The sequence below is a fragment of the Mustela lutreola genome, chromosome 6 (genome assembly GCF_030435805.1).
Source record: "Mustela lutreola isolate mMusLut2 chromosome 6, mMusLut2.pri, whole genome shotgun sequence".
Lineage (NCBI taxonomy): Eukaryota > Metazoa > Chordata > Mammalia > Carnivora > Mustelidae > Mustela > Mustela lutreola.
The window spans coordinates 25,071,354-25,087,251 of record NC_081295.1 but is presented as its reverse complement, the minus strand read 5'-3'; the positions used below and the strand labels follow the sequence as shown (position 1 = coordinate 25,087,251).

Here is a 15,898-nt window from a genome sequence, read left to right as displayed (position 1 = left end):
AATGACGAGCAAACCTATGAAGAAACGCAATTAAGTATATTTATCTGCATAGGAATCCAACTCCTTTCACTGATTTCATAGATATGCCTATAACATTCTGCCAGGTTCAGTATTTACTGCATACTCCAGGATTATCCCTAAGGAATATTCTCCGAATGACTCAACCTGCCTCAGAGAGGTTCAGTAATATTTTATAGGCTACATTATCAGATAAAGCTGCTTAATTCTTCATAAAGAGACCACATTCAATAATCCCATTAGTCCCGACTATACCCAGAAATAAATCCAAATAAACCTTGAGCCCTCATAAACACATTCTAATTTGTTTTTGAGATCCGCTGCTTCCTTCACTCCCATTTAGTGAAAGATAATCTTTCCAGACTTTCTCTAATCTCAGTAATATCCCTTTTTCCCTTCCTGCCCTCCCTTCTGTAGCCAATTTCCTCACTGTTAACCCCTTTCTCTCTATTCAAATTGTCAGGCCACCTGACTATACTTGACGAGACTATTTTTTTAAAGTTATTTGAAAAAGCCTGCTACTCTCATGCTTCTGTTGATGATTAACCGGTATGCTCCATTTGGTATATTTGGTTTCAACTGCTTGTTCTGGGTAAAACTGAGAAACACAGCAGGGTTTCTAGATCCCACTCCAAATCCCTGCTCCGGGAGACAAAGAGCCGCTTTGGCAGGCAGTGTTACTAAAGGACATCAAATACTTTTTTTACTCTTACAAAAATTCCTATTCTCTATCTTAGCTCTTTCAAAACTACTCGTAAAACACAAACCTGATGTGAAAAGCAACCAGTTATTTCAGAGATATCTGTCAGTCTTTGTTTATACTTTCTAATGGCATTTCGGCACAGAGTTGGGGAGTTACCTCATTCCCACTGACTACAACAAACTCTGACAGGGTGCCTTGTTTCCAGGGAGGAACTGCAGCCCAGACCTGAAACACACAACTTCATTAGAAACATATTTTCTGACTGAAGCTCAGCATGAGGGCTTTCCCCGACACAGACCCCGACACAGACCCCACCCTGCAAAAAAGCACAAGTCAGCAACAGGCCAAGCCAAAGAGTTATTTTCACTTAATATAAATGTAGTACTTAGCAGGATTCTGAATTTGCCAACTCAAACCACATTGGAAGCAGATGCTAATAAATCCACCGTATTTACGGACAACTTAGAATACTGGTAAGAGCCCAGTCTCTGGGGCTCCAACACTTTCTACAGCTTGGCTTCCTCATCTTGTAAACTGTGCCTAACTGTACTTACTTCATAAGCTTTAAATGTGTTCTTTTATGACAAGCAACTAGAACAGTGTTAGCTATCATTATGAGCTCAACTTTAATTTCTTGGTATAAAAGTTCAAAGTGACAAGTGACAGGTGATTATACCAAACTTTAGCTATTTTAAAACCATCCAACCCATAAGGTAGAAATTGTCGTTTAAAGACTTCAAGGGGGAAAAAAAAAATCCCAGTCCTACATATTTTAAAGTCTTAAAATTCTTAAACACTGGATTTTAAAAAGTTCAAGTATGGTCAAGCTCTTTTGGAATAGTTAGTGAAAATTGTAACAACAGAACAAAGAAAATGAAGGTTCTAGCCTTAAAAGGTCAAGGATACATTTACTTCCAAAAGCAACAAAATGAAATCTGCATATTTGGAAAAGGAGTTAACTCACCTCATCTCCTGGCTTGAAGTACCTCACATCAAGTCCACATTCCATCACCACACCAGAGACATCCCGACCCAGAGTCAGGGGAAATTCTTCTCCTTTGGTTTTAATATGTAAAGGATCACGTTTTATATTTAAAGCCGTAGCCCCATAACCACCTGTGAAATACAATTTATCGGTTTCCTCCAAAACAATGAAATTATTTAAAAACCACTAGAGAGTTACATGCCAGATTCTATCCTCAAGATGTAGATTATATAATAATCAACCTCACAATTTTTTTTTATCATCACACTTGAACCCACAAAAACAAGGGATGTTGTTCTTTCCAAAGAAAATTACTTGGAAGGTTATAACCATTTTCAACTAAAGCTACCACTAATCAAAATGTTTTTGAAATTCCAATTCTGAAGTTGCCTTCAGACCTTTTGGTATTTCCTTATATAATTTTAGTCTTTGAAAATGGTTTCTTTTATTCATTCATGAACTTTTTAAAAAAATCCATTATTTGAATAATTGATTCTTTTTTTTTTTTTTTAAGATTTTATTTATTTGACAGAGTTCACAAGTAGGCAGAGAAGCAGGCAGAGAGAGAGAGGACAGAAAGCAGGCTTCTTGCTGAGCAGAGAGCCCTATGTGGGTCTCTATCCCAGGACCCTGGGATCATGACCTGAGCGGAAGGCAGAGGCTTTAACCCACTGAGCCACCCAGGCGCCCTCATTCATGAACTTTTAAACAACAAAATTGTTTGGTGCCAAGTCTAGTGAAAAAGATAAATGATAAAGCTGTTTGAAGTCAACAAATAGTATCAAATACTATACCCATGCCTAACATCGGTCTAAGAAGAATGTTCCCCATATCTCCCAAAATGCTTCTAGAACATCTCTGAAATAAGTGCATATATTAGTGAGTGGGAGGAAAAAAAAAAAAAAAAAAACCATTTGCTACCTCTATTCTGATATGTCAAGTTAACTGCTTTATTATACATATTTTTAAAAATATTTACATAAATAACAGTTAAGTAGACCTGAAGACATTCTAATCGTAACTTTTTTGTTTCAAATAAATTGGCCATCTACAATAGCCCAAAGTAGTTTATTGTTTACAATAAACTTCAACATATAAAAATGACTTTTCTAGGACACAAAATTATCTGCCATAGCCTCTTCCACTTGACATTTCTCTGAGACCATTTCTGCTAGGTGAGACACTCCCAGATAAGCACGCTTTCCACCTTTCTCATGTCATGTACCACAATTTATGTTCTGAAATCACTAAACCACTCCGTGAGTTTCCCCTTTCCCCCCCAACACACCCATAAAGGTAGCACTTTAGATCTTAAAGATAACGAAAAACCAGCAAAGGAAACGGAGGCCTGACCAGTGAAGAGCGGTCCCACAGGCCAAGAAGTCAAATGCTGGGGCACCTGGGTTGGTCTGTTAAGCCTCCAACTCTTGGTTTCTACTCCCAGCCTATCTCAGAGTGGTGAGATGGAGCCCGCCTTGGACTCTGCACTCAGCAGGAAGTCTGTCTGAAATTCTCTCTCCCTCTGCCCCTACCCCCTACACCTGCTCATGGACTGTCTCTAAAAATAAACAGATCTTAAGGAAAAAAAAAAAAAAAGTCAAATGCTGACAGGTAGAACAGCTTTTCAGATGAGGTCAAAAGCTGCCGTATGTTTATTAAAAAAACCAAACCATACATCTGTTCCAACAACACAGAGGTCTTTGGTGACCTTGTGAGCTGTTGCTGTGGCCTGGGGCACTAGAAAGAGAACGGGAAAGAGAGAACTGGAGACCTGAGACCACTCAACTCTCTCAAGCAGTTTTTGCTATGACGGGAAGCACAGAAATGGAAATAGCAACTGGAGGAGCACAGGGAAGATGGGGAAAGGATTTCTGAGTGTCTCCCCCCGACTCAAGAGGGGAGAAATAACAGCAAGTCTGTGTGCTAATGGGAATGGTCCAGGAGAAAGGAAAGAATGATGATGCAGAAAAGAACTTCTCCAACAGTGCTCCTGAGCTGACGGAAGGGGATGGAATCAGGAACCCACACGGAGGGTTGGCCTTAGGTAGGAACAAGAAAGTTAATCCATATAGCGGGAGGGAAGGGGAGCGGATACAGGGGGAGAGGACAGGTGGGGGGATTGTTAGAAGTTGTTTTTCTAATTTAAAAAAAAAAAATCAAGACACATGGTAGAGAGTGTTTGAAAAGTTGGGATAGTCCCAGAAAATCTAAGCTGATGGCCATCATGCCAATATTACGTATTTGCCATCTGGCTAGTTAGGCGTGCACCTCCCCTTAGCGGGAAGGAAAACAACTTCACATGTAATACTCACCGAAGTCACGTTTCACTTTTCCTGTTTTATATTCCTTTTCCATAACTAAAACACGATTACACAATCACTTGCTGAAATTCCTACGTGGTATGAGCAAAAAAGTGGGTATTTAGACATGGCAGAGTGGAGCTACAGAAAAGGCTTCAGTCCTTTCTGAGGTGCAGAGTCTGCAGGACAAGTTTGCTCAAGTTTTCCCTGTTAATGGAGTAGCCCTGCCTTACTGGGACCAGCCAAACAAGCCCCAAATCCAGAAAGCAGCTGCTAGCAAGGATCTACTCGGGAACAGAAATAAATGGGGGCTCGTAGGAGCTTCATCCCTTCATTAGAGGTTGCCAGTTTTAACTGGCTCAGAGTTGGGATGATTTGGAAAATCCTAAGGTCATCAATTTCGGAGACTTTAATCCCATCTAAAGAAATCCAACATTGTCGGTAGGATGCTGTTGGCTATGTATTTTTCCTCTTTTAAGATTATTCATTTATTTAGCCATTTACATGATTTATGATTTTACGCCCAATAATAGTGGCTACCTCCAGAAAAACACCCTGGCTTCATAGCTCCTTACGTTTTTGTTAAGAGAAAGAACTGCTTCCTACAGTTTATAATCTTTTTTTTCCCCCCAAATCTTTTTATTTATTTATTTATTTATTTATTTATTTGACACAGAGAGAAAGAGAGAGAGAGAGATCACAAGTAGGCAGACAGGCAGGCAAAAAGAGAGGAGGAAGCAGGCTCCCCGATGAGCAGAGAGCCCGATGCGGGGCTCAATTCCACGACTCTGGGATCATGACCTGAGCCAAAGACAGAGACTTAACCCACTGAGCCACCGAGGTGCCCCAGTTTATAATCTTCTACTCAGTATTTTATCTCTGTAAGCTACCATTTCAGGTATCTTCTGTAACAACAATCACACATCCTCCAAAAAAAAGACCCATGAGCAGGAAATATGATAACTTACAAATAATAGAACTCGGTTAAGTTATAAAAAAACTATGATGTCTCAAGAACACCACATGAAAGTAAATGCATCACGATATTACATTGTTAAATAGCAGCCAAGAAAGTCGAGATCCAGGCATCCTACTGAAATGAAAACGTACACCAAACAAATTGTGCCTGTGCATTCAAAGAAATTAAAAGTTAACAGATCTCAAAGAAGACAAAATGTACAAATTACTCAAGGTGAAAACGCCACTAATTTTAGTTTGCAATCTTAAGTTAGAACAAAAATTTTAAAAGGACACAAAAATAAAGACTGAATGACAACTACATTGTGAAGCACTGAAACGGGTAGTGGTTGGTAGACTGTGGGATCCACCTCCGAAGGATTTACAGTCAAAGGAGATGAAAAAATATACTGATCATTGGGTATAAACCTAATGCTTAAGACATAAGCTATAAAAACTAAATTATCTTCATACCTAATGTAAGTGAATAAAGTAAAACACTATACCCAACTAGTAGTAGCACGTCTTACTTCAGAGCAAAGAAAAAGAACCTAAATATGGATTTCATGGGACAGTAAGAGTAAAGTCATTTCAATTCATCCTTAATAGGGATGTCCTCTCTCTCTCAAATAATTAAATAAATCTTTTTTTTAAATGACAGAAAAAGTCCACATTAATGGGGAGTTGTCTAGCTATAAGCCCTTTAAGAATCCAAGTCTTTCCTCAAACCCCTTCCACAAAAAGCTGTGTATAAATAGGTATTCCTCACAATGTCTAGACTGGCACAGTTCAACAAAAATATAATGCAAGCCACATATGTCATTTTAACTTTCCTAGTAGCCATTAAAGAAGAATAAAATTTATCTTAATATTTCATTTAATATATTCAAAATAGTATCAGGTCAATGTGTAATCAATATAAATTAATGAGATCTTTTACATTCTTTTTTTTAAAACTAAGTGTTTGAAATCCAGTGTGTATTTTATACTAACATCTCAATTCAAACTAGCCACATTTCAGTTGCTTGACACTCACCTGGGACTAGTGGCTACCATATTGGACAGCCCAGGTCTAGTCACAGTCACTAAGCTAAAAAGAGTAACATTAACAACTGAAGTCAAAAGATCTAAAGACCAAGGGAGTGCCTGGCTGGCTCAGGTGGTAGAGCATGCAACCCTTGATCACCAGGGTCATGAGTTCAAGCCCTGTGTTGGGTGTAGAGATTACTTAAAAATAAAATCTTAAAAAACAAACAGAACAACCTAAAGACTGAGATACTGGACCTAACCCAGCTGTTCTCCTAGTTTTTACATCCCCAATATCTTTCTGAGGAGCCTAAGAGGTTTTTTCTGTTTGTTTAAGATTTTATTTACCTGAGAGAGAGCAAGAGTCAGAGCCAGAGACCACAGAGGGAGAGGAAGAAGCGAACTCCCTGCTGAGCAAGAAGCCCGATTCGGGGGCCAATCCCAGGACCCTGAGATCATGTCCTGAGCCAAAGGCAGTTGCTTAAACAACTGAGCCACCCGGGCACCCTGATGTCCTTTCTTTTCAACAATCTGTACGAGGCTGGATTTTCTTCACTAACTTCAGATAATACATTGCAATAGATTGAACACAGAAGTTCATGGAAATCCATCTGTCTTATAAATCAGAGAGCAAAGAGATATGCAAAAGTATAAAACAATGATACTCTTCTCACTAAACTTTTTTGATTATTTTGGAACATAGCTATTTTTCATAGTAAGCACTTTGAAGTAGGTCCTATGCTCTACCAACTACTACCTGTTTCAATGCTTCACCTATGTAGTTGCCTCTCATTTTTATGTCATTTTTTAAAAAGAAATTTATTTAATTATTTGAAAGAGAGAGAGAGAGGACATACACACTCAGAGAAGAGGGAAAGGAAGAGAGAGAATCCTTAAGCAGACTACCGGCTGAGCGCAGAACTCCATGTGGGGCCCTGTCCCAGGACTCTGAGATCATGACCTGAGCCGAAATCAAGAGTTGGTTGCCTAACTGGCTGAGCCACCCAGGAGCCCCTTCATATCATTTTATAATTCTATCTAATTGTGTAATGTTAATACCAAAGGAGTTTACTGTATTTTTAAATGAGTAAAAATTTTAAATTTGCTCTTCTAATTTCTAATAAGCCAAATATCGATAGATGTAACTCACACAAACAAAAGCCCATTGTAATTATTAAGAGGTTGAAGAGATCTCATGATCAAAAAATGAGAATTGACATCCTAATCATCATATAGCTCCTGGAAAATAGGAGGAAAAATGAGAAAATGCCAGTCTCAACACTTCTCCATAAATTTCACAAAATGATTCATTCTATCATTAATTCTAATTTTATAATTGCTTTATATAAACCAAGACATTTAATCACACATAGTTCACATACAGTAACTGTTAAAAGGCAATCAGATAAAAACTCTAAGTTACATGCAAGGTCTTCAAAACACAGACCTATGGTTAAACTGCATATGGCAGCTTATTTTTTTTTTTTTATAACATGGGAGTTTAACTAACGAATCACTCCAAGAGATTTTTTAAAAAATTTTCAGAAGATATGGGTGAGGAATATTTTTGTCATTATTTTCCCCAAAGTTAAATTCACAAATAGTAATCAATCTTTTCAGCACTATACTAATTACATGGTGTAAAAATTTTTAAGGAATATAGTGCTCTCCAAGCTTTGTCAATATTCCCCAGCAGAAATTAAGAGCCACCCAGGTACCCCTTCATACCATTTTATAATTCTATCCTGATTTAGGGATGGTGACATTCCCATTTAAGATGAAGCACACAGGAAAGGGCATTTTAACTGTGTAAGGCAAAAATGCAACAGCAGGAATGAGGAAAGTACTATGCCCTATCATATCTGGCATCTGTCCTGCTTTGCCCAATGCAGCAATAAATAAAAATGTGAATAGTGGGAGAGCAATTATTCATAAAAAATGCAAATTCTGAACTGATGTGAAAACATAATCGTTAACCTCCAAAACCCGCAATGGCCCCCAGAATACCACCAAGTTCCCAGGAGAACATAACAAAAAGTTAACTGTGGAACCCAAATTAACTCAAATTCCGATTTATATTTTAAGGAAACATTTCCAAAGGTGTATTTGCTTATATTTCGCAAAAGACTAAAGTATACCATGAACACTGCAATTTCAAAAACCTGAGAAGGATTATCTGAGATACTGTCAAACACCTAAACTATAAAGTGCAGTCAGATAACTGATTTTTAAAAACTGATCCCTGATGAAACTCTGAATTAAAAAAGAAAAGAAAGAAAGGTAAGGAGAAATGTCTTTCGAAAACTTACTTCTCATATTAACATCTATAGGATTCACACTTGCAGCGTGAACTTTGATAATAACTTCATTTGGATAGTGTATGACCGGTATCATCATGTTCTGAGTAAATCGAAGCACTTCATTCTTCCCGTATTTATCTATCACCCAGGCGGGCATGACAGTACTCCTTGGAGAGGTAGTACTAATCTTTCTAACTGAAAGCTTTTGTACCGCGCGGCTTCTCCAGAAGCAAACCGCGTTACATGCATTTCTTCTAAGCACACAGGTTTTCAGAAATTCCATTGCAAACACCCGTTGAATTGCGTGCCCTAATTAAAATGCATTTAAGTGGGATAGAACTCTAACCCTTGAATTAGGTCAAATTCTGCCAAACACACTGGCCGATTTCAAAGTTGAGAATTCAAAAATGAAGTCAGCCTAACTAATGGAGCAAATGAAGGAAGAAGAATATAGAATTATTCTGCTCTTCCCATCCGAAAAGCCCCAATTAACGTTCCGGTCAATATTCTGTCCATTCTTCTTTCCTTACACCCTCTCCCCTTTGAAAAGCAAAAACAAAACCCCTAGAATCCAGCCCTGTCCGGGAAGCCCCCGGCAGAACAAGCGAACTCCGCTCGCGAACCAGACGCCACAGAATATCAGAACCTCCTTGACTCCCTCCGAGACCCTAGCCGGAGTCTCCTTACGACCCGCTCTCCTTCGCTCCAAGAGTTGCTTTGCGGCGCCAACCAATCGCGAGCAAATATCATTTCCCCGAGCAACAATTCGACCAATCTAAGTACTTGGTGTTGAAAGGTGCAGGGACGATTCAAGATGGCTGCGCCCATGTAATCCCCGGCGCGGGTGTTGACCTCTTGCTACAATTTGTCACCTGGGCCTTGTGGCAGCAGGCTGGGCACGAGGACCATGCTGGGCCGGACCCTCCGAGAAGTGAGTGGAACTGGCTACTGAGAGCCCAGGGAGGTCAGAAAGATCCTCGGAGTCCGTGGACAAGGAGACCCGGGGTCTGACCTGCATCTTGGTCAGCCTCGCCGTCTCCTTTCCTGGAACTGGGTGGGGGCTTCAGATCTTTGGGGCGTTCAGCTGTCCTCCCTCTACTCATTCTGGAGTTAGGACTTCAGCAAGGGAGCCTGACGCAGAGCGGTGGAAGCGTACACAGGTTTCTATCAATTAGATGTTTGCTAAGGCTGCGGTCAGACCCCTGATGGATGGCCCCTCAGACTGGGCTCCGCCAGTCCACTTCAGTCTCCTTCTGTCCCCTGCATTCATCTGATGCAGTTCTCGCTAAGAAACTCAGCAAATCTGTACTTTGCAAAATACAGACGAGTAATTTTTAGTTTCTCCTGCCTTGATATATTCTCTAAACTTCAACTATACCAAAGATACCAAAGATTCCCTCACCTGTGCCTTCATAGCCTAGATATAATTTTTAAACTCTAGGCTAATATTTGTAAATGCCCTCTGGACATCTCTTCTAAATACCCCATAATCATCTCCACGGAATTTAACCAAAGTTGACTTCAGCATTGTAACAGGACCACTTTCTTATCTCTCAGTTTCCATCTTAACAAACAAAAACCTGATTTCTGAATTCTTAATATTCTCTATTTAGTAGCACAACCCTTATCCCAGTTGCCCTTACGTTCTTTCTCATCTGTCATATCCAGTAAATCATCAAACCCTGTTAATTCTGTTTTGAATTTGTGTCTGTAAATTTTCTTAACTTACTCTGCTGTTAAAGCTTCAGTTCATGTCTCCTTGCTTTCTGGCCCATATCTCTCAATCTGGAGAACTGTCTGCAGGCCCGCTGTTATAAGAATCGCGTCTGGCTCTTGTTAAAACCACAGCTGTGTCCCACTTTGGCAGCTCTGTGATTTGAGGACTGGAGTATATGGTTAACCAGAGTTCCAGGCAATTCTGCTAAGTAGAGGTTGAGGACCTACCCTGCCTTCCATCTTCCTATCTTATCTTCACCTGGGAAATCTTCAACACCCTAACCCTCTTTTGGTATCCTTTTAGAAAGCTATAAATTATTATAACTTAAAATTGTCAGGCATTTAATAATAAATAGTATTTAGTTAATACTATTTAACAATACATTAGTATTTTACCATCATAATATGGCTTCTGGCTCTGCTACATATTTATGTACAGTAAAGTCCTCTACTAAAGAATCCAATTTGTTCTTTTAAAAAATTGTTTTAAAATGAAATGCAACCTATAAAAATACAGTATGTCCTTTTTCTGCCCTTTCCCCCTTCAGCACTCCCTTTTTTGTGCCACCCCTTTCTGATGTTGTTGAGTGAGCTCCTGTGAGAAACAACTTTTGCCTCCAGGGGGAAAAAAAAAAAATCAGGAGAGCTGACCCAAGGTGCACAAAACATTATTTGGTAGACATTTTCCCAGCCCAAAAAATATCTTCTCTCCTCTCTGTATTTTTCCCCCACGTCATTGTACCGTTGCTCATATTCTACCAATTAGAGGTTAATTAATTTAGTACACGTTTTCTTTTAAATATATAAAGACGTCTTGGAGGGTCAGTTCATTCCCATTGTTGTGAATTACAGTAGTTTAATAAAAATTTATCTCCATCACACTCTAGTTGATACAGTCAATTTGAAGAAAGGGAGAATTTGCTGGGGAGAAACTGTAGAGTTTTGAGGCAATGTTGGGGACCTACGTGAGCCTAGAGTAGCAGAGGAGGCTGGGAAGGAAGCACTAAAAGGAGGTAACATGCCAAATAGGAGGTAAAAAGTCCTATTTCTTGAGTTTTATGCAGGTACATTCAGGAAAGAGGAGGAGTCTCACCTTCACCTTCCTCTTTTATGGCATGACCCCAGTGTTTCCAGGAGCCAGATACCAGGCTAATATTAATCCTTAAGTTATTAATATATATTCAATAGGCTTGGTGGAGGTCTATCTAAGAACACTTAATTATTATTCTATGGGAAAACAGATTCCAAATTTTAAACAACTCAGTTATTCATTCATTCAACTAACATTTAGTAAGCACCTCTGTGTTCCAGACACAGAATGAACATGAAGACAAACAGAAGTTCCTGTCCTCATGAAGCCTGCATTTTTGTGGGGAAACAGGCATTAAAGAAGTTTTTTTTAAGTAAATAATATAATCACAGGTAATGTAAGTACTGAAGATTGATTAAGCAGGCTACAGTGTGAGAACTAGAGCAGGGAGCCAGGAAAAGTTTTTCTGACAGTATGTTTAAATGATCTAAAGGATATGAAGGGGAAGGCCTGGGAGAATAGTATTCCAGGCAGAGGGAACAGTAAGTGCAAAGAGTCTGAAGCAAGAGCAAGCTTGACCTATTCAGGAGTGGCAAGAAGGCCAGCACACCCGGAGAAAGGAGAATGAAGAGAAGAGTGGAAGATGAGTTCAGAAAGATGAACCGGAGCAGATCATGGAAAACTTGAGGCCGTGCTGAGGAGTGTGGATTTATTCTAAGTGTAATGGGAAGCCTCTGGAAAGTTCTGAGTATGGGGATATGATCTGATTTAAAATTTAAAAAGTTCCTCCAGTTATTCCTAAAAATGTAGTCTATAGGAAAGCAAGTGAGGAAGCAGGAAGGTAAGTTAGAAGGCAAGAGATGATGGTAGCAGAGATGGGATGGCCCTAGAGGTGATGTGAAATTGGATTGTTTTTTTAAGTTAGGGCTTGCTGATGAGGGAAAAAGAAGAATGAAGGAGGATGGTTAGATTTTTGGCCTGGGCAGTTGGAAAAATGGTAACATCAAGATGGGGAAAAGGTTTTTGTCCCCCCACTTTTTTCTTTTAATTAAGATATAATTGACATAGAACATTATATTAGTTGCAGCTGTACAACATAATGTTTTGGTATTTGTATACACTGCACAATGATCACAATAAGTCTAGCTTTTCCCTGTCACCATATAAAGTTTACATAATGTACGGAACAGTATTATTGACTCTGGTCACCATATTGTACATTATATCCCCATGACATTTCTCTTATGACTGGAAGTCTGTGCCTCTCGTACCTTCTCCCATTTTGTGCATCCATCAATCTGTTCTCAGCATCTATGAGTTTTGTTTTTTAGATTCCACAAATAAGTGAAATCATAAAGTATTTGTCTTTTTCTGACTTGTTCCACTTAGCATTATACTCTCAAGATCCATCATGTTGTCACAAATGGCAAGATTTCATTCTTTTTATGGCTAATATTCCACTATTATATACCACATCTCCCTTAGCCATTCCGTCCATCAATGAACATAAGGGTGCAGTATCTTTTCGAATTAGTGTTTGCATTTCAACTGAAAACACAGAATTGGAATTGCTGGATCATGTGATAGTTCTGTTTTTAGTTTTTTGAGGACCCCCATACAGGAGAGGCTCTTAGGAAGCATATTTGGAAAGAGAAGAGTTAATCAAGACTTCTGTTCTGGGCATGTTAATTTGGAGACGCCTACTAGCTATCCAAGCGAAGATGTCAGTTAAGCAGGTGGATATCTAGGAATTTGGAGATCAGAAAAGCAGTGAGATATGAAGATATAAATTGGCCAGAGTATAGACTATAATAAAAGTATGTGGCCAGATAAGAACAGCCAGGGAATTGAGTACAAAAACAGAAGAAGACCTAAAACTTTCCAACATTTAGAGGTCAGCAAGAGGAAGCAGAGCCAGCAAAAGAGAGGTGAAGGAATGATCAGTAAGGCAAGAGGGAAACCAGGTCTTGGTGTCGTGAAACACAAGTGAAAAGCTTCCAGAGGAGAGTGCTCTCTGAAGTTGAATGCTGCAGAGAAGTACTTGTAAGACGAGGACTGAGCAGTGACTGCTGGATTTAGGAATGTGAGGTTGCTAGTCATCCTGATGCAATTTCTTGAAACATTGGAGACAAAAGCGAGAATGGAGTGTGTGCACGGGTACCTGTCAGCTGGATACTCAGGCCTCAAGGGCTCTCCTATACCTTCAGCATTTATCAAGACAATTCTTTTTAAAAGATGGTTCTTTAAAAAAAAAAGGGGGGGGGGGGTGAAGGAAAAGTTTGCCTGAAATGAGGTCAAGAACTGAGAGGCCAGGTGTCTACGTTACGTGAAGTCTGAAACCAACCAGAAGAACAACTTCTGATGCTCTCTGTAAACTCAATAGTTTGGAAACAGGAACAGTCCTTGGTTGAATCATAGCAACTTGGCTACTTTCTAGCTTTGTGACCTCATGCAGGAACTTGAGGTTTTAATCTATAAAAAGAAAATAATAATACCAACCCCTCCTAGTGGATATAAAGATTAAATGAAATATAAAGCATCGGTGGGTGGGGGGGGATGGTTGAACTAGATGATGGGGATTAAGGAGGGCACTTGCTCTGATGAGCACCAGGTATTGTATGGAATTGTTCAGACACTATATTGTACACTTGAAACTAACAGAACACGATGCTAAATATATTGGAATTAAAATAAAATTTTAAAAATCTTAAAAAAAAAAAAAAAGAAAGAAATATATGGGGCACCTGGGTGCCTCAGTGGGTTAAAGCCTCTGCCTTCAGCTCAGGGCATGATCCCAGGGTCCTGGGATGGAGCCCCACATAGAGCTCTTTGCTCAGCGGGGAGTGTGCTTCTCCGCCACCCCACCCCCACCCTGCCTGCCTCTCTGCCTACTTGTGATCTCTTATCTGTCAAATAAAATCTTAAAAAAAAAAGAAAGAAAGAAATATAAAGCACCTAGGATAGTCTAGGATCATAACTAAGTGCCTTTATTGACATTAATTTTGTTATAGGGACAAATGGACTAAATTGTATGTATTTACACTTATCTTTTCCCCTAGTTTCTAAGAAGAGTGGCTCCTGAGGAAGATTTCTTATTTTTTCTAAGAAGCTGTATTATTTTTCCCTTGGTGCCTAACAAATTAATATAAACTTTTTGGCTTAAGATAATCCTATTCTCATCTTACAGTTTTGTGGGTCAGGCATCCAGAAATGGCATAGCTGGGTTCTCTGCTCACAAGAGTCTCACAAGGCTGAAGTCAAGGGGTCAGCCAAGTCTGTGGTTTCATCTGAAGCTCAGGGTCCCCTTTCAGTCTCATCAGTTGCTGGCAGAGTCTGTTTCTTTGCAGTGGTAGGACTGAGGTCCCCATTTTTTTCTTGGCTGTGTGGGTGGTGGAGCAAATGAGCTGAATGGATAGCAGCTGTGGGATAGCTCAAATGGGTTTTGGAGGTCATAGAGATACTGTTTATGACGCAGTCTGAGCTGAGTTGGTAACTGGGGCAAGGTGAAGGAAAAGTTTGCCCAAAATGACGTCAAGAACTGAGAGGCCAGGTGTCAGTGTACTTTACCTGAAGTCTGAAATCAACCAGAATAACAGCAGGAGCCACTGTAAAGATCAAAGAGAGCTAAGTGGGAAAATCCTCAATGAATGAAAAGGAGTACTGGGAGACGGTGGATTCACACCCCAGGGAGAGTGATCTAAGCTCCTCCAAGGCCTGTCCTTCAGCTGAGCTGGCGTTTCTGAATGAAGGGGGGAAGAGGAAGGCACTGCGGAGTGAGGAGGATGCACATGCTCCCTTCCCCCACTCAACTCTGCTTGCTCCTTGGTGCCTGGAAGCTAAAACAGTCATCCCTAGAGAAAGCTCCCAGAGAAGCAGGACTCTCAAGGAAAAGCCTACTTTCCATTAGAGAAAAGAAGTCAGGGAGAGCGAGTCTGGTTTAACAAAAACTTTTAGAGTTGATTTCATCTTATATTCAGCTCTGCCACCTTCAGTTTTGCCCCAGGGAAGCTGCACTGTTCGATTTCACACTCCTTATGCTTAGGCCATTCTAGCTAGTTAGCGTCTTTGTTTTCATTTCTCTGCTCCAATTCTCTTACTGACTTTCTCAAATCTGGATTTCCTAAGAATGGTCCTAATGAAGATCAACACCATTTAAAATGAGTGCTCCCGAACAATCTCATTTCTTGCCCTTGTAACCACAACCGTTAATGCCTTTCCCTTGTATTCTTATACCAGCTGGCAAGTCAGAAGGCAGCCTGAGGATAGTAGATATTAGGAAACTTCGGGAGAGGCAAAGAAAGAAAGAGAGGCATAATTTTCTTCATTCCCACAGTTTGGCTGTGGCATCCCTCAGCTGCCCCGTCCCTTCTTGGGTCCCCTCCCCCCCCCCCCCAGCCGCCCCTCAGCCATGCTTTCCTTCTCTTGCACATCAGCCTTAAGGGACCTCTCCGTTCCTGTTCCCGCTGATTTGCTCCTCTAAAACCCTCAGCCTTAAGAATACCGCCGCTTTGATGATTTATTCAACAGCCGAGAGCAGATGACTGGCAGATTTTCCCCTCAAATGCAGACTGCTGTTGCTTGGTGGATGTAGGACACCTGGAGATGCAGTCAGCTCAGAGGAGGAACTGAGCTTGTGCTGGCACAGAGAGGTGGTGAAAGGGCACGTGTTATAACGTTCCCTCTACCCTGTGCTACTGTGTGGCTTCGGACAGATCACTAACCTCTCTGAGCTCCAGTTTCTGCATCTGTAAAGTGAGGGTTAGTAAGATGACAACTTACGTGGTTGTGTTAAGGTTAAGTGAGGTAGTAACGCATGTAAGTAAAGCAACGGTATCTGGCTCTTGGTAAATACTCAGTAAATTG

At 40.2% G+C, this 15,898-nt stretch overlaps 2 protein-coding genes across 6 annotated transcripts in view; one reads left to right on the top strand and one right to left on the bottom strand.

The window, feature by feature from the left end:
• Positions 1-14,388, bottom strand: part of RTN4IP1 (reticulon 4 interacting protein 1) — a 56,160-nt gene extending 41,772 nt beyond the window's left edge. The window contains exons 1-3 of one of the 4 annotated variants that reach the window (XM_059176970.1): positions 14,221-14,388; positions 1,686-1,837; positions 878-946 (exon numbers count right to left, since the gene is read on the bottom strand). In XM_059176970.1, the coding sequence (XP_059032953.1) occupies positions 878-946; positions 1,686-1,837; positions 14,221-14,239 (240 nt within the window). In that variant the 5' untranslated portion in view covers positions 14,240-14,388. Of the gene's footprint in view, positions 1-877; positions 947-1,685; positions 1,838-8,298; positions 8,998-14,220 lie in introns of those variants that run through there. The other 3 variants (XM_059176968.1, XM_059176967.1, XM_059176969.1) reach the window with 3 other exon arrangements.
• Positions 9,074-15,898, top strand: part of QRSL1 (glutaminyl-tRNA amidotransferase subunit QRSL1) — a 33,539-nt gene continuing 26,714 nt past the window's right edge. The window contains exon 1 of one of the 2 annotated variants that reach the window (XM_059176965.1): positions 9,074-9,220. In XM_059176965.1, coding sequence (XP_059032948.1) covers positions 9,197-9,220 — 24 coding nt within the window. In that variant the 5' untranslated portion in view covers positions 9,074-9,196. Of the gene's footprint in view, positions 9,221-14,404; positions 14,809-15,898 lie in introns of those variants that run through there. The other variant, XM_059176964.1, reaches the window with a different exon arrangement.